Here is a 17,729-nt window from a genome sequence, read left to right as displayed (position 1 = left end):
CAACAAAGCATTTTCGCCCAGAGAACAGCAGCTCAGTGGATATTGTCTCTTTTTTTGGACCATTGTCTGTAAACCATGGAGTTGGTGGTGTGGGAAAAATCCCAGCAGGTCAGCAGTTTCTGAAATGCACAGACCAGCTGGGATTCTAGCACAAACAACCGCGCCAACTTCAAAGGCACTTAATCACCTTTCTTCCCCATTCTGATGCTTGGTTTGAACTTCAGCAGGTCGTCTTGTCTACATGCCTAAATGCATTGAGTTGCTGCCATGTGATTGGCTGATTTGGTCTTTAAAAATGAGTTGAACAAGTGTGCCTACTAAAATGAATGCAAACTGTTCTGTTCATTTAACTGTTTTCATCTAACTGAGCTGCTTTTATTGCATCAAGGCTTCTGCTGCAGTAAACCTTGTTGCTTTGTCTCTATGAGCCATGGCTCACTACGAAACACCACGATGTAGTACTTAGAAGTGGAAAATTACAATAAATCAAACCCCACGATGTTGGAAACCTTGCACAGATTTCCAGGATCATAACTGACCCCACAACTTTCCAATATCCTTGCCACATCAATGTGCCAATTCATGAAAAAAATAAAGTAGTTTTTGCCATTGTGATATAAAAAATGTTCACAGCAGCACTGAAGTTTAAAGTAACAGGTTTGCTATGTGCCTCATTCTTTTTTAATCTATTTTTATAGTGTACAAGTGAATGGTTTCAAACATAGCTGGAGAGTTAGGTGACGTGTCTATTCACTGCTACCGAGGCCTTCTGTAGCTATATTAATCTTTTAATATTTAGAGTCCTTTGGGGCTGCAGAGACAAAACACACAGTAAGTTATGATACTTTCATCTACAACCTCTCCCCCTCTTGCTTGGATACAAACACTTAGATCTACCAAGACCGGCTACCACGATCCGTGGAGACTAGCGACACAGGAATGAGCAAAATCATTTCAAAATAAATACATCAGTAGTTCTATGTAAAAAGAGACAAAGACACTTCTTTCCAGTAGGTTTAAATACTTTAAACTAGACTTGCTGCTTGCTTATTAATGACGTCTGAGCATTTTGGTCAGTTTAGCAAAAGAAAGGGAGTGTACTTAATAAATACTTAATAAATACGGCACATATCGACTTATTGCAGTAAGTTTCATGTGAACCTGAAGCTCTTAACATGTTCAACTAGGTAATTGAGAACAAATTTTTGCTAATTGGATTCAGCAGCTTTCAAAATGAGCCGGAATCAATTTAGTGTGTGAAATGTGAAGATCGCATACTTCATAAAAGTAAGAAACCAGCTGACTCCAGCTAAACAGCAGGAACCTCTTACAGGCTGCATCGCAAAATGTCATTATCTTACATGACTTTTTGTTTTGCCACAGGGTGACAATTATTCTACTTATTTCCAGTACAGAACAAACGTAATGCAGAACTCTAAAACATCCCTTCCTCCAAGATAAATGCCTGAAGCACTGCAGGTGGAAAAAGAGAGGGGAAAAAAATCTTACCCACTTTGCATAATAAGACATGAAGGATAAATGAAGGATAAATTTGATAAATCTTTTTCTTTGCAGTGCACAGCTTCTGTCATTAATCGCAAATTAGGGTGCTTTGATAAGAACCTGAACTGTAGTGTCTCTTTTATGCTGCTTATTTAAATCTTTAAATGTTAAAAAAAAAAAGAGAGAGTGAAAAACCGCCTGAGGCAATGTTTGACTGAGCAAGTCTCAAAAACAAAGGGAATAAGTTAAAGTCACTTCTACCTTTGATATATTTCAATTCAAATGTCTGACACCGAGTCTGGCTGACAGAAGGTTTTAGGAAATGTATCTGTCTCGGCAAAGTGAGGTTCACAGTCCTCATTAGTGCCAAGACTCTCTCTTTGCCTCTCCCTCTGACTTCTTAAATCCATGGGATATCTTTTAAGAAGTCATAACTACACAACTAAAAGACCACAATAGAAATCTGCTATAGATTTAATATCATCAATGCTCACGGCATCATTTGTGGTCTGCAATAGTGTCTGCCTTTTTCATATAAAACCTTTTCACCATATAAAAACTCTTTGTTTGACACTCTGTTTGTGTATGCATATATGAAAATCTGCTACGAGGAAGCTTTAGAGACGTCATAGTCCATGATGAGCTGCTTGATATATGAAAGTTTTTCGTGGAGATACTCGCAGCGTTTCTTTTCTTCCCGGTAACCGGGGAACTTCTGTGGAGACAAAAAAAAAAAAAGTGTATTATTAAAAGAGTTTTACATGGTTTTCCTCTATGTTCACGCCTACAAAACTTACATAGTAGACAGGTGGAAATCCTAAATAGAGCAACTGCAAAAAACCTTCTTAAACTAGTGCCAGCCTACACCATACAATCCACATTCTCTCAAATAAATAAAAAATAAACAATTAACAATAAATAAAACAATTTGTTTTTTAACCACTAAAATATTGAGGATCAATCTTAAAGATTGTCTTTGTTTAGTTTAGGTTAACTACTCGCTGTTTAATAAAAGCAGCTTTCACAGAATTTAATTGCTTAAAAAAATCAAGCTATTTAAGCATTGAAATGTACATTTAAGACTATAAGAGCACAAAAAAAGATGAGCAATAGGTGATAAATCTGAAATAAATCTCAAATATGTGAACTACAAGAAAAACGACTTCAATGTGTCTGACTTACCTTGCGATACTTGTTGTACTTTTCTAGTATTTGGTCTTCCATTGTCTAAATGGTACAAAACACAAAGTTGTTAATATTAGTTTCCATATAGAGAATAACAGTCCAAACTGAGCACTTGCATATCTGCATATATCATGTACCTTATATTCTTGAGTACCAGGGGACAGGCTCTTGATTTTAGAGCCCAGCTGAATGAACATGTGAGTTATGGTGGCAATCCGGGAATGGAGGTCTTTGTACTCATCATACTCGGCGCAGAAATCCTCCTGGTACTGCTCACGTTGCTCTAAACTTGTTATGGGGCTGTATTTTCTATAAGTAGACACAGAAACATAGTGTGTGATAATGTAAAGACCACCACAGAAGATAGAAATAATCTTATGCAACATTGAGCCTTCAAGAGACTCTCTTCCATATGAATTCTTTCCTAGAGATACAATCACAATATTTTTTGTGCAAATTTCTAAACTGCCCATTTCCCTAATTTCGTTTACTTCTTGTGTAGTACCTCTTTCTGCCACGAGATGGTAGCACAAGCCTACAATGTCATCCTACACAGTTTCTTCTTGAATCCTTGTCATCTACTTCATTTAAACAAAAGCAAAAGATTCTAGCAGGTCATCAAAAAATAACTTGAAAACATGTTCAGACTTACAGCACATAATCTGGCTTCTCCTCAGAAACCACAGTATTTGTTATGTCAGGATCTGGAGCAAGAACGTAAGAAAAAGAAAATATCATTAGCTGCAGTCGAATCAGTACAGTCATCCATGTGGATCTTTGCCATTGTCTGAATATTAAGCAATGTGTTTTTTGTTTTGCTAAAAGCCACAGTGTGTCTGTGTGTGTGTGTGTTCATCTCTGCCTCTGTTCAGACTAGCTAAGAGCCTGTGGGTGTCAGGAGACCTCTAGGCTTAGAGACCCAAGCTGTTGTTGAGTCAGTCAGCCACATAACACACTGAAGACTCAAGAGGGGGAGCTTCAGGAAGCACATACAGTCATGAGATAATACTGTGCTGATACAGCACTGGGTTGCAAGGGGGGGACTTCACATGCACTCACCTGCCCATTTATTAGGTACATCTGTTTAACTTTTTGCTAATACGATTATCCAGTTGGATTTAAATGGACGAAACAGCGCCAGTGCCAAAATAAACAAAGTAGTTTAATTTAACACGAGAGGCAGCAATGAAGAAGGGGCATTTAAATCCAGCTGACAGGAATTTGGGGGAATGTTGGATGAAAAAGCAAAACTACAATCACTGACTTAATGATCTGGAAAACATTACAAGATGTTTTTTAGTTTGTTTTTTTTTTTTTTAAATACACAGGGGAAAGAAGGCCTTACTGTCAAGTTTGTCTGGATTCTTCTCGAGCTCATTATTCGTCTTTAACCAGTCAGTCCGATGGTCGTCTTTAAATTTCTCGCGCTCCTTGTCCTTGTGCTTTTTCGATTTCTTCTTTCTGTGCTGGCTGTTGGCGAGCTGTGGCTGAGCGCAGTTGGAGTCACGCTGGGTTGGCTGGAGGCTGCTTACTTTGGGTTCTTGCTCCCTGGTCTCTGAAACAGGCGTGTCAGAAGTGCTAGATAGTTTGTGCATTAGAGGAAAGGAATTATGGCTCCCTGGTAAACCATTTTGGTTATCAGTATGGTTATCTGTCCTTTGAAACTCAGTCTTTGTGTGGAAACTTGGGTTAAGGGAAGGAGTTGCATCATTGTGTCCTCCTTTATTGTTTAAGAGTCCGTTTACAGCTGGCTGCCGTTGTAACCTCTGGTCTGTGAGTTTTTGTCTCTTAGCTGCTAGTCTTTCCTGTGAGTCAAAAGGCACAGGGCGTTTCTAGGGAAACAGACAGGGAAAAACAAGAAATACATCTCTGAAACATTTTCATACAAACTTCATGAATAAACTTTAATTCCAGCAGACAAAGGTAAAGACTAGAGGGCAAAGGGCACACATTTACACTGACGTAAAGAAGCAACATCCGTTCAAAACCACATCAACCACTTTCACACATACTGAAAGGTAAATGGAGAACAATACAGCCATTTACCACTGCAAGATTTTTTGCTATGCTTTGATCCTCTGACGTCCTCAGTACTGATGGGTTTGGTTGAGGATTTCGCGACTGGTTGCCAATATGTGGCTGCAACTTCCTATCAAACAGAAAGAGAGAAAAAAAAGCAATCAGACACAACCAAAGCACCTTTGGGAATTTCATAAACACCTAGTCTTGCTGGTTTACAGAAGCCCGAATATGGCCGAGCTTAAAGGTGGAAAAGATTCTCTGTATAGCAAGGACACACAAGGTCTGCCTCTGAGGGCTGACTAGCACCTATACAGAAACACGTGGGAGTGAAAGAAGATGTGCAGGAGACCTTACTTTTCTAATGCGGCGAATAACAAGTGCAAAATGAAGTTTCAATGATTCAGTCATCATCTTGTTATTTATGAGCTAACACCTGTACCACCGGGGAATTAATACATAAGATATATCAGGCATAAAAGTGAAAGGGCACGTTTACGTACAGCACGTTACACAAAAACAAGCTGTTTAATGAGAGCGCATAACTTGCATCCATCTGGGACCCCCTGCCTCTAGCCCACCTGGCCAGCAGCCGGCTGACAAGCTGCTTCTCCTCCTCGTTGTAGCCTGGCCAGTCTCTCTGCACATGCCTGTAGAAGTCATCTCTCAGTGAGTAGCTGCTGTCTTTGGGGTTCAATTTGGCCACCTAAAGAAATATCACACAACACACAATGTTAATTCAAATTCCTATTAAAGTTAGAAAAAATGTTATTTATTAGTTACTCCATGCCAAATGGTGAATTTTAATGTGACATTCACCGTTTTTTTTTTAGCTCCGTTTTTAGTCTCCACCGGCCCCAGAGGAAAGCATCTGCTTCAATAGCAGTTAAATATTGCCATATGTTCAACAGTTAGTCATCAAATTTGTTTGCCAGAAAGTGGTTAGAAAGTAGGGAATAAGAGGTTATTTTTTCCTGGATGACGCACACATTTCTACTTCTTAATTAAGACAGAATTTAAGTCATTGTATTTTGGCTAAAAATCTCAGTCATACAGACTCTGGCTGTTACTGTTAGGAAGGTTGGAGCTCTTTCTGACCAGGGATATGCCTCATTTAATGTCCTCATGTAACAAATCTCTCAGACACACTTCTTTCATCTGATCAGTCATGTAAAAGTGAGGAACATCCTTTCTCAGGAAAAGTAGCCAACACCTTTATTTCTTTTAAGCCTTTTGCAGAGAATACAAAGCTGCTGCCTTCAATCTGTTGTGGCGACAGGATTCTGCCATTCAAACACGCCCACTGCAGTGACAGAAAGCACCATGCAGATGATTGGAATAAAAGATGAGGGTTTTTTCTTGGTCACAAGAGTAGCCAAGTCATAAGTGCCTTAACTTTGGATTCATGATAGCTGTGGTTGCAAAAACACTTTTAGTCATACAGAATCTCAGTGCTGACCTCTAAATGCTTTCCTCGTGGATTTATGGGTTCAATCACTCATTTTGAATCATATCGGATGAAACATTAAGTCCATTCTACATATTTTAGTCATTCTAGCTGTCAAAAAAAAGAAAAAGAAAAAAAAAAAGGAGTATAATCCAGGATGTGGCCAACTGGTATTGACTTGTGATTGAGAAGCCATTAGCAATGAATGCCGACTGGATTCATACAAATCAAGTCCACAGATTACAACAAAAACATCAAAAAGGGTTAAAAATTATCTTTGTGGTATTTTTTTAATCCTTAAAATATACCAAACCTCTTTTTTTATTTTTAACATGTCCTCACATATGTAATAGCAATCGATATCAACGTGTCTTATATTCCGCCTACTAATTTGTCAGTAAGTTGGGCTTCTTGCAAACTTGTTTCGATTGGGATAATAAAATATGAAATGGTAGAAAAATAAATAAAAAGACTACTCAGAAACTTAAAAACACAAAAGCTGCCACCACCTGAATCCATTATGTGCTAAACCCGAAACATCCACATTCCTGAAAAGCAACAACACCTTCTCAGCGTTTCCGTTTCCATCCGAGCGTCCCAGATTTTTTCCCCTCACATTTTCTAAAGACGTCTATCTTTCTGAAGCCTCCAGACAGAGGAGTCTGCCCAATAGCAAACAATCTCTGAAGACACAATTACAGCAGCAACCTAATTACTCCTATGCAGTGAGACAAGAACCACATGTGTGTACAGACATCAACTAGCAGAAGGCCTGCAAAACACACAAACAAACATCACTTAGGAATAACTCAAAAATATTTACAGGAAAGCAAAAGAAACTTCTTAAAATTAGATCCCGGCTTTGATTAAAGCACAAACGGTGCTGGTCTCTGTCAGCACACACATTACCACAGATCTGTGTTGTTCAGAGCTTTTAAGTGCCTTTCAGACACTCTGACAGTGTCAAAATGTATTGTTTTTTTTTTTTTTTTTATGTTAAATATAGTAGGGAAACACACTTGATTTTCACAATGTGATATTAGTTGAATGTCAGGCAATGGCCATATATAATGTGCAAAAACAGAGCCAACACAAGCACATTTGCTTGGCTGGAAATGTAAATCACTGTTGTCTTGGTATAATGTGCAAAACCATAGCGTGTTTTTTAAAGTTTTATATAATGACAATTAGGGGTGTTTAAGGATGTTCAGGGAGTATAATGTACAAAGTCTACATTTGAAAAAAAAATATATGCATGAGATGCTGCGCTAGGCATGCGTGTGTGCCAAGCAGCAACCGGTGCAAACATGTTTACATGATGATTAAGGGAAAGAAATGTTTGTTTCTACACTCATTTTCCCCCTTTGGGACAATCTGTTGGAGTTATGCATTTTCAAGGTCATGATGGCTTTAAGTAAGAACCATACACTGTATATAAAAGATGGAAGTAACCACCGCATCATTGTTTACTGGTTATTGAAACCACCAGCTGTCCGGGGCGATCGTGGCTCAAGAGCTGGGAGTTCGCCTTGTAATTGGAAGGTTGCCGGTTCGAGCCCCGGCTTGGACAGTCTCGGTTGTTGTGTCCTTGGGCAAGACACTTCACCCGTTGCCGCCTGGTGGTGGTCAGAGGGAACTCTAAACCCTGCTGTTGGAGCTTTTTAGAGTATTTTAATGAACAAACAGTATGTGTGGTACACATTATCCACGTTTATACTTCAGTTATGGTGAGTCAACTTGTGTTATACTAGTATTGTACTACAAATTATATCTTTGTCTGAACAGTGCATCCACAGAGTTAATGGGTGCAGCTTTCTTACCCAGAAATCCCCTTTTGGATCCAGAAAACCAACATGATGACACTGCAGTGGCTAAATCCATCTTTTTTTACACTCTGTGGCCTCTGCATGGATGCAATTGCTTCAGCTTTTGTACATTTTGTCTACAAACAGTGTTTCTAAGTACCTCCTCCAGTATGGCACCCAGCTCGGCCTTATCTTTGGGGCTTGCTCTTTCTCTTTCCAGCCACAGCAGCAGCTCTGGTTTTCTGTAGGGTTTGAGAGCCAGCAGGTGGACGATGCGATCCTTCAGGGGCTTCTGCATTGAGGTCGCCATACTGCCATTCCTCCGGTTATTGACAGAGTACTTGGAGAAGCTGCTATCTGAGGCAGGGAGTGGGCCTGGCCTCTTTTGGTACTTGACACATTTACCTGAACACAAAGTAAAAGAACAAGATCTACGATGATGCATCAGTCCGCCTGTGATTTAGGATGGATTAACTTAGATGACATTACCTCAAAAGATACACACATTATGTTAATGAATCAAATCAACATCTAATTATAAATACTTTATGCCTCAAGGAGCGGGCTTATAAAAAAGCAGGATATTTCACATTTTATTGCAGGTGGCAAAACAGAAGCCTGTTTTGCATCAAGCAGTTTTGAGAACTACCTGAAGAGCTCCTCGTTGAACTTCATACTCTCCTTTCTTTCCATCTGTTTGCATTCATATTGCTTATAGAAAAGCTGAATCACTGTATTAACCAGCCAGTGGCCAGGAATGCAACATTAACTTTGTTTTTCTTGTATTGCTGTTTTAGCCTTTAGCCTCTTGAGTTTTCTCAATATGTTTTGCCTTCTTGTGGATTGCGCTAATCAGCTTCACAAGTGTTTACTTGAAATTGTTTTATATTTTGCAGTCCAGTTATAGACAGAATGGATTTTAGTGTTGGTGTTTGCATGTTTATTTTTATGGCTATAGTTAAGAGTTATTGGTTACTTGACTCATGTTTTACCAAGGTTAATACTATTTGTATTGCTACTATACCAATCACAGTACACCTAGATCTCTCAAAAGCTCCTCTTATGCTGGTAAACCTATAACCTGATAACCTTTTCTGTGTTAGGAGCTAAAAATGTAGTTCTGAGAACAACAGTTTTCTCCAGTTGATGCAGTAATTGAATTCAGTCTACATACAATATAGCACAAGGAAAACACCAGGTGCATGCCTTTGAGATCGGATTGCAGTGCAGTTTTGTTCTGTTCTTTGCATGGCTTTGAATCACAATTTAGTCTGCCAGGGGTCTTTTATTTTTTAAAATTGGCCAGATTATCTATCATCATTCTTTGTCTGATTTCCTGTCTTTACTCCTTACCTGCTCTATGTAGCTTAATTCATATTTTATTAAAAGAAAAAAGAAAAGAAAAGAAAAAAAAGGAAACAAGGGGAAAAAGACAAGAAAATACAACCGTGCAATTTTAAGCAGGGATACACTTCTGGGACAATTCTGAAATACTTTGTGGGTCATCCTGTGGAATTACAAGCACCGTCTTACTGCGGTCAGAATGTAACACAGCCACGCCTGGTGGATTCCTGAGGTTAGAGAGAGAGAACCCCAGCAATCAGACAATCTCCTATGCAAGCTGGCGACTGTGGGAAGAAAGAGCTCCCTTTTTACAGGAAGGAATCTCCAGCAGAACAAGGCTCAGGAAGGTACAAGGAGAAAAGAATCTTAAGGCAGTGAGATCTGAGATAAAATAAACAGATTTTTAAAAAAAAGTGATGAACACTTTACTCGAGATATCATCTGAAACCTGCTATTTATAGATCAGACTTGCAGCTACTTGTCCTTAGATGTAAAGATGCCATTGATTATCGCTTGTATCTCCAGTGAAGACAGATGGGGCATGTTAGAGCAGTGAAAGCTACGTCTCTCTGTGCTAATCCCATTACGGGTTAATCTGCGCTTTGCAGGTCAGTGACAGGAAAAGAAAAAGTAAGTCCAACAGATAACTTCATGCATGTGTACTTCTGTTAGTCATTTATCATGATGAAAATAAGGAGAATTATGTTATAATGTCATGGGGATTTATGGTGTGCCAGATACGTGCTTGATAGGGTTTGGCTTTCTTTCTAATAAATTCTGTGAGAGTTACAATTTATACTGCTTTCTCATGTTCACCTTAAGATCTGATGTTACACAATCCATGCAGTAATCTGGTTTAAACCAACTACAGTTGCAGCTTCCCTGGAGCTTCAGCACTGACATGGGGGTCCAGGACAGAGCCAAGAAAAAGTTTTGCATAACCGCAGCAAAGTTTAGCGAACAGGGAAAAAACACAGAAGGTAGCCTTCAGGTCATAGTTAGTAAAACCTGCACGTCCCATACAGCTCTCATTCTGCAATAATCTTTGTTTTAGAGACATGGCTCCATTAACTATACTTTTCAGTTGTATTAATGGTAAGGGCTTGGCAGTGAATCGAAACTCCCTGAAATTAAAGTTTAAAGACAGTTTCTGACTTTGAACAATGACAAACATTAAATATCGGAGAAAAGGCTTAGCTTTTGTCTTGGTATAACCAAAAATACAGCCTACGCATGTGGTTTCATCGCACATCAAAAACAGGAAAGTATCTGGTTTTTAGCTTCAAGCAATAAATAAAGGAATATTTTTCAAGGCAAATATTCCTTTTACTTTTATTGGTGCTATTATATTTCTATTTGGGTTTTTATACAGCCTCTTTTGTATCCACATCCAAATTGCTGATCCCTCTCCAACTAAAAAGCCATTTGGCCCTTCCACATGAAAATCTGCAGATGTATCATCTTCGATTTCGGTTTTCCTGCCACAGAAGCCTTCTGCTTAATCTTACTTGGATGTGTTGCTCCAGGTTTGATCTCAATGGCAGAGCGGCTCCAACTGTCCTTCTCCACCTGCGACATCCTCTCGCGGGTCATCTGGTAGGAATCATCGGTGGCACACACAGTGATCTTGTCCTGGATGCTGCCCTGACCTTCCAGCTGTTCGCGGCCGTCACTACAAAATAAAAAACAGCCAGCTGTTGAACTTCACGGCATTCTGCTGCTTTTTAAAAACATCCTTTAAGTTATCTCAAAGCAAGATGCCAGCGCAGAACCTTTGCAGCAGAAAGTGGCTTTGTGGCGGAATCTGGCTAAACCTGTGGTTGCTGTATGTTATGTCACTGTCTAGATTTAGCTCTGCAGCCTGTGACATGTGAGAAAGGCTATATATCTTGGTTCAGAGCAGGACAGACCATGTAGAAAAACCGCCAGGATTAACTTGGCTCCTGTCGGCATGCTTGCAAAACAAGAATCATCTTGGCCAAAAGTAAAAAGTTAAAATAAGAACCTGAGCTCCATTAATGGAGCAAATAAATCAGAGATTTACAGAGCTGCCAAAATCCAAAAAACAAACAAAAACAGAACAAAATTTAAAAAAAGTAGCAATTCCTGCTAATTTGAGACATTTTCACTATACAATAACATAAGTGACCAATGGCCACTCTTTCACTCTGTCCTCCAAATATCAAAACAAATGCAGGGGGCAACGGGAGCAAGATATTGCTGTCATGCTGATGTGCTGTTTCTCTTGGCTGCAGTAACTGGCTGAAATGAAAGCTAGTTAGAGTTCAGGCCACAATTAGCCATCTGGCACCAAGAAGCCGCAACAGAGCATAACCTTTAGTTTCCAAGCATATCCACTCCATAAATAAAGCAACGCGGGTCTCAGTAATGAGAGGTTCGGCCCAGAAATTTACAGGAAATTACAAGTGCCCCATGGTCTGTACGGTAAGATGCAAGCAAACAGTCTCTTCTGATTTGCAAGCATAGGGAGACAGTGTCTTCTGAGGTTATGAGCCACTACAAGAGGATCAGACCACTTACACATCTGGAAGCTCAAAAGTGTACTTTGCAAAATTCTCCACAAATGATGCACAAGCAATACGCAATCCTTCTTCATAACCATTTATGACCCACTGGAAGTGGGTAGTGGTGTACTTTGTTTGCATTTTCTTCTACATTTGGAACATTTTTGGGCCGCAACCTTCAGACAATACGTGGATGCCAGTAGCCATGTATGCAGGCAACCAGTTACCAGACTGAAGGGGGCTGAAAATGTGGATTCAACAAAAAACAGTATTATAAATCTTCCAGACTGAATCTGAGGCTGGCCTTCACCCAACCAGCCTAAATTGTTGATGCAATGCAAGATGGATCTTGGTTTAAACATTTTTGCAATCCTTTATTTTTCTTTTAGTTTCTTGTTCTTAGCTGATAAGAGGGTTAAAGGTTGGATAAGTTGTCCTTACAGAGAAGCTCTTTTGCATACTTTTGTTGTAATAAGTGATTATTTGAGTTGTTGCCTTCATAATCAACCCAAAGCAGTCTGATCATTCTCCTCTGACCTCTGGCATCAACAAGCATTTTCATCCAGAGAATTGTCGATCTCTGCATATTTTATTTTTCTGACCAGTCTCTGTAAATCCTAAAGATAGTTGCGCTTAAATCAGCTTTCTTCCCCATTCTGGTGGTCTGTTTGAACTTCAGTTTACATGCCTAAATGTACTGAGCTGTGGCCATGTGATTGGCTGGTATGTGGGTATGAAGTTTGTGTGTACATCTATTTGGTCTTAATAAGTGATAATAACCAACATAAATGTTAGCAGCATATTTTAAGTCTGCAGGTGGTTCACTGGGGTTGTGTGTGTGTGTGTGTGTGTGTGTGTTCTGGCAAATTCGGTCAGGCATATTGAGCGAGAACTTTTGGCTGCGCTTATCCAGAGAAGAATAGCCAAGTTTGAAGCTTTAACAAAGAGTTCTTTTTTTTTTTATTGAAAATATTTGCCAAAATTCTTTGCTGATTAATGTAACGGGGAAAAAGGGATTTTTGATTAGTCTTCCATGGTGCTCAAAGTTGGATCTTGATTCAGTGGCAATAATAGTACTTGACTTGTGAAAACAAGTTTCGGATTCATACCTCGACACATACTGATGGATGCAGTCAAAGCTGGCCTGTGGCTGGTCTTTGCTGTCGCTGGACAAGTAAAAGGAAAAGACACGGAGGGCAGAAGGAGACTCTGAAGTGGGAGCTGGGATCTTGATGTACTGTGGAGAAAACAGAGGAAAAGATTTTTATTTTAGCAGATGCAAATAATAACAAAGTCGAATGAATGACCAAGTTGCATAAGTGTGTTAAACGCACCCACAAAACGATAATAAATGTATTCCAGGTTTTCCTGCCAGCTGATTTTGTCCTTAAAACAGCTTATGTAAATATTGTGTGAGCGCATTACCACGCAAAGTAAAAGAATGGTTTTATTGTTTCATTTGACTGCCAGCTAGTTGCTTTAACTTATCATTTTCCTAAGAGATTAAGCGTTTTTGATCATATTTCAAACTGTCAACTCATTGCAGGGAAAAGCAATTATCTACTCAGCACAATTTTAGGCAAGCTGATGCCAGATGCATTTAAGCCAAGAACACAGGACCATCCAAAGTCAAGGTTTCTGCAATCACCATAAATCAGTGAAGTTTTTATTTTCACAACACAATGCCACAGAAATAAGACTAAGTAACATGCACAATAATGCATAATACCACCAAAGGGAATTTACTTTATTTCATCAACAATTTTACCCAACAGGATGTTAAATGGACAAAAAGCAGACTGAGACTTTGGTTTGTGTGCAAAAGTGAACCCCCCCCCACCCCAAAAAACAAAACAAAACAAACAAAAAAAAAACCTATATTGTGCACTGGCTGCCCAGCACAGCAGAGCAGACACATGCAGATAGCATGGTTTCTACAGGAAAGGGAACAACGGTGAAGTTTACCGTGAGGGTGAGGAGGATGGGAGGAGGATAAATAAAAACATTAAAAGTAGCACACAGAAAATTGGTGCTTTGTGTATTTTGACTTCTATCTCCTGTGCGACAGGGGCTAAGCTAAAACCTCCAAAGGGAGGTGCCCAGGAGACATCCTAACCAGATCACAGAACCACCTCAACTGGCTCCTTTTTAGCAGTACTCAGCCACATGATAGGATGTGGTTCTGTGTTGAACCTACGGACAACCAACGTACTGCCACATGGTGATCGTGAGGAAAAGGTTCCTTTATCTTGTTCCACCACCACAACACAAATTAGAATTTCATTTATTCACTGTAGAGCTTACATTAAACTCAAACATTCAGTGACTGAAATTGGAAACATGACAGTACGCCAAATCCCTTTGGGGTTGGGTCAGGAAGAGGACCTGACATTAAAAAAATAAATTAAAATAACAATATTTGTTGCTACCTGCTGTGGCGACCCCTTATGCAAATAATGGAGCGGCTCAAAGTAAGGCAAGGCAAGTTTATTTATATAGCACAATTCAACAGCAAGGTGATTCAAAGTGCTTAGTTTCTACATTACGTTACGCACAATGATAAGTCATTAAAACAATTAAAATTCAAACTGGAAGTAACAGCTCTCGCTCCTTTGAGCACCCCATATTAAATTGGCAAAAATGGTGCAAAATTCAGCAAAATCAACATGGTGGGCTTCCTGTTGGATCTGGAATGCAAGTTTTTTTACTGAACTTTACTGAATTTTATTTTATTTAATTTTGTAGGCGGTGCTATGGTTCTATTTACAGATTTCTTTCCTCAAGGATGTGTAGCTCTTCAAAAATGCAATTCATTTTTATAAACAGCAAACAGAGCAATTTCATTAGCACCTTCATACTGTTTGTTCCCCCCTAAAAATCACACTCATGTGTGCACAGTAGTGTCCTACCGCACACAGGTTGGAAAACGCATACTGAAACCAGGCGACATGTCAAAGTCTGTTAGAGAAGAAATCTGCCAACGCAATGTGATGATTATCTCTGGGGTAAAATGTGGGAGATGAATAAAAACAAAAAAACAAAAACACTACAGTTGCTTGAGAACAAACGCTTGGACTATGACAAATGAGCTGTGGAGAAATACTGCATTAAAATGACAAGGTTTACACACCTTTTAGAAAGAACACAAACATCACTGGCTTCATTTTTTTGTTTTGTTTTCGTAGCATTTCAACACAGTCTCGCATGTACAATGAATCACACACACACACAGTTTCTCTCAGAGGTTTTAGACACTTTGTACTGCTCTGTAACTTTAAATAAATCTCCTTGGGTAAGCAGTGTTTTTAAGAGTCCGCTCCACTGAGGCGTCCATGAGATCTCCTGGCAGACTCAGTGGAGCGCAGCAGAGCCAAGGCTGCAACCTCCAGGGCAGACCAATGCATGTGAGTGCACACACACACACACACACACACTAACAGATTTGGAAAAGGGAGCATGAGAAAAAAAAGTTAGGATCAACGTTGATTTGACCACAGAAAAAGATGTAATTGTAGGTCTGTGAGCAAAATCCTGAAATATTTACTTTCATTTATGGGAAATTTGTAGAAGCGTTTGTTTTTTAGTTTTTTTGAGGGGGCATATGAGTGAGTAAAGGCCACTTCATCAGCTACAGGAAATACAGTGACTGAGTTGTCTCAGAGTTCAGAAGACATCCACATTGTCATCGCAGTCTCCTAACAGTGGCCGGGGGGGGGATCAGCAGTTTCATATCGGCCCATTCTTCATGCTGCTGGCAGCTGTGGCGTCCTTTTGGGTTGGGAAGCAGCTTAAAGTGCAGATATCACGGGGGATTTCCTCTGCTTTCTCCTTTTCTGTCTCCTCACTACATGACTCTGGTTTCATTCAGAACACAATGTGCAGTCCCTGCTCAGATTTTTCCAGCTCCAAGTGTGGACGTGACACAGATGCTCGGGCTTGGGCATTAGCACTGAACGGTACAAACACATACCACAGAATGTAGTTTCTAAGTTACTTAAGCTGAATATAATCTAAATAAAGAATCAGACTCTAAAATAGAACTTATGATTGGTATGCATGCCCTGTTAGAAATTACTTTGTTTTCATTAGGTATATATTTACATTTAAATGGCAGCAATTACACAACTTTAGGAGCCAAAAATGATCACGCTGGTTTAAGATCCCTCAGTTTTCCATTAAAATCACATTCTCACATCTCTGCCTTTATTGACACTTTTGCACTTTGCACATGTTCAAATGCGCATTAATGCAAATATCCAAGCAGCCAATCACATGGCAGCATCTCAATGCCTTTAAGCTCAAAGTTCAAAATATTAAGAACCATTTATTTATCCCAATTAATGGATGATCAAATTGTTTTGAACGTCACCGAAGTGTCAGACTGCCACACTTTGTAAAAGCAGTAACTTATTTTTGGCAATTCTGACATTTTTAAACCATTTTTCTTGTTTCTTGCTTTCCCCCACCACTATTTGATATTAACTGCTCATGTTTTTAATTTAAAGCTTCGATTAGCTCAACAAAAGATCAACTCCTTTATGTTTCACTTGGGTGGAAAATAGTTTCTATTGCTTGCCTCCTCTATATACAGATACAAATGTTGAGTGCATTTTGGAAAAATTAGCAAGTATAATATGGTCTCGTGTGAAGAGCTGAAGGTGAGGAATTGATGATGATATATTGTTTATATATCAGTTTTTAAAAATTAAAAGTCTCTACAGATCTAGAATGAAGATATATGCTATGTTTTACGTGTGTGCCACTTTAAAGAAACAACAAGAGCCTCATAGGCTATTAAACTGAACAAAACTAATACTGTTATAGGGAATTCTGATCTACTCTCATTCAGCTGTGTGGCCCATTACCTCTGTGTATTTGCCTTTAAGTCACCTCAGATGTTTTGCAAGTGTGCAACAAAGAACAGACGTTGGGTCTCTTTTCTTATCAGCCTGCTGCACATGTCTCTACTTGCAGGCTTTCATCACAGGAATTTATACAACCTATATTTAGCTTAACTCGGATGGGACAGAGCAGTTTACATGTAGCTACACAGGTGGATCTCAGTTCCTGAAAAAGTTGTGTTTTTAATTCAGCCTTTGCTGAACTGTGTAATGTTATTCTGAGATAGTCCTGCAAGTTAACACTGGATGTCTCATTGTTTATAAGAAAATGGAATACAAAAACATGTTGATTACACAGGGGAGAAGACCAAAAGCATTCCCCCCCCCCCCACCATAAGACATTTCTGTTAATGATTCATAAGGCGATGCCTGCATTTTCTTCAAAGCAAAAAAAACAAAACAGAACAGAACAGCAATAAAGTTTAAAGTCTTGCAAGTTAAACAACCACATTAGGCACACAAATAAAAATGCTGATTTACATACAGATGTCACTGCAATCACTAACGCTTAGTGCATCTCTGTCAGTCCAAATCATTTTACACCTACAGCTTATTTCACGCAACAACCACTTAAGCTGCAAAACCAGAGAAGCAGCCATTAAATAAGAGCTCATGTTTCATCTGAAAAAGCAGAGAAACAGTCTGAGACAAGCAAGGGAAAAAAATCTATTAGTTGATCAAACAGAAAAGCACTCATAAACTGTTTTGAGAAATATAATTATTATATTTACATCTAAAAGTAAAAGCACAATTACAAAAAAAGTAACTGAACAAACAAACAAACTGTGCTGCCCAGTAAGACTCAGAGTAAGACTCAGAGCACACCAGATTATTATAGTGTATTATAGTGTGTTGGGGACCATGACCTGTCTCATCATGATCCACTCATGTATATTGTTTATTTCTTCTTTTGTCGCTCATATATTGTGTGTTTTACATTGTTGTGCTTGAGAGACACCGTCGACCAGAACCAAAATCCTACTATGTGTTTGCACATATA

General features: G+C 39.1%; 1 protein-coding gene across 2 annotated transcripts in view; it reads right to left on the bottom strand.

Moving 5' to 3' along the window:
• Positions 1–217: 217 nt before the first annotated feature.
• The window catches only part of LOC102298519 (RNA polymerase II elongation factor ELL), a 32,555-nt gene continuing 15,043 nt past the window's right edge, over positions 218–17,729 (bottom strand). Inside the window, exons 3-13 of one of the 2 annotated variants that reach the window (XR_006053127.1) lie at positions 12,938–13,065; positions 10,812–10,975; positions 8,120–8,364; positions 5,289–5,413; positions 4,735–4,837; positions 4,034–4,520; positions 3,341–3,392; positions 2,826–2,997; positions 2,686–2,730; positions 567–2,218; positions 218–509 (exon numbers count right to left, since the gene is read on the bottom strand). Coding sequence is in view for 1 of the 2 variants with exons in the window: in XM_005949196.2 (XP_005949258.1) it covers positions 2,108–2,218; positions 2,686–2,730; positions 2,826–2,997; positions 3,341–3,392; positions 4,034–4,520; positions 4,735–4,837; positions 5,289–5,413; positions 8,120–8,364; positions 10,812–10,975; positions 12,938–13,065 (1,632 nt within the window). In the remaining variant the exon portion in view is untranslated. Of the gene's footprint in view, positions 2,219–2,685; positions 2,731–2,825; positions 2,998–3,340; positions 3,393–4,033; positions 4,521–4,734; positions 4,838–5,288; positions 5,414–8,119; positions 8,365–10,811; positions 10,976–12,937; positions 13,066–17,729 lie in introns of both variants that reach the window. The other variant, XM_005949196.2, reaches the window with a different exon arrangement.

The sequence above is a fragment of the Haplochromis burtoni genome, unplaced genomic scaffold (genome assembly GCF_018398535.1).
Source record: "Haplochromis burtoni strain Fernald_Lab_line unplaced genomic scaffold, NCSU_Asbu1 Contig_641, whole genome shotgun sequence".
NCBI classification, from domain to species: domain Eukaryota; kingdom Metazoa; phylum Chordata; class Actinopteri; order Cichliformes; family Cichlidae; genus Haplochromis; species Haplochromis burtoni.
Note: the sequence above shows the minus strand (reverse complement) of the source record. Positions and strands in the feature narration are given on the sequence as shown.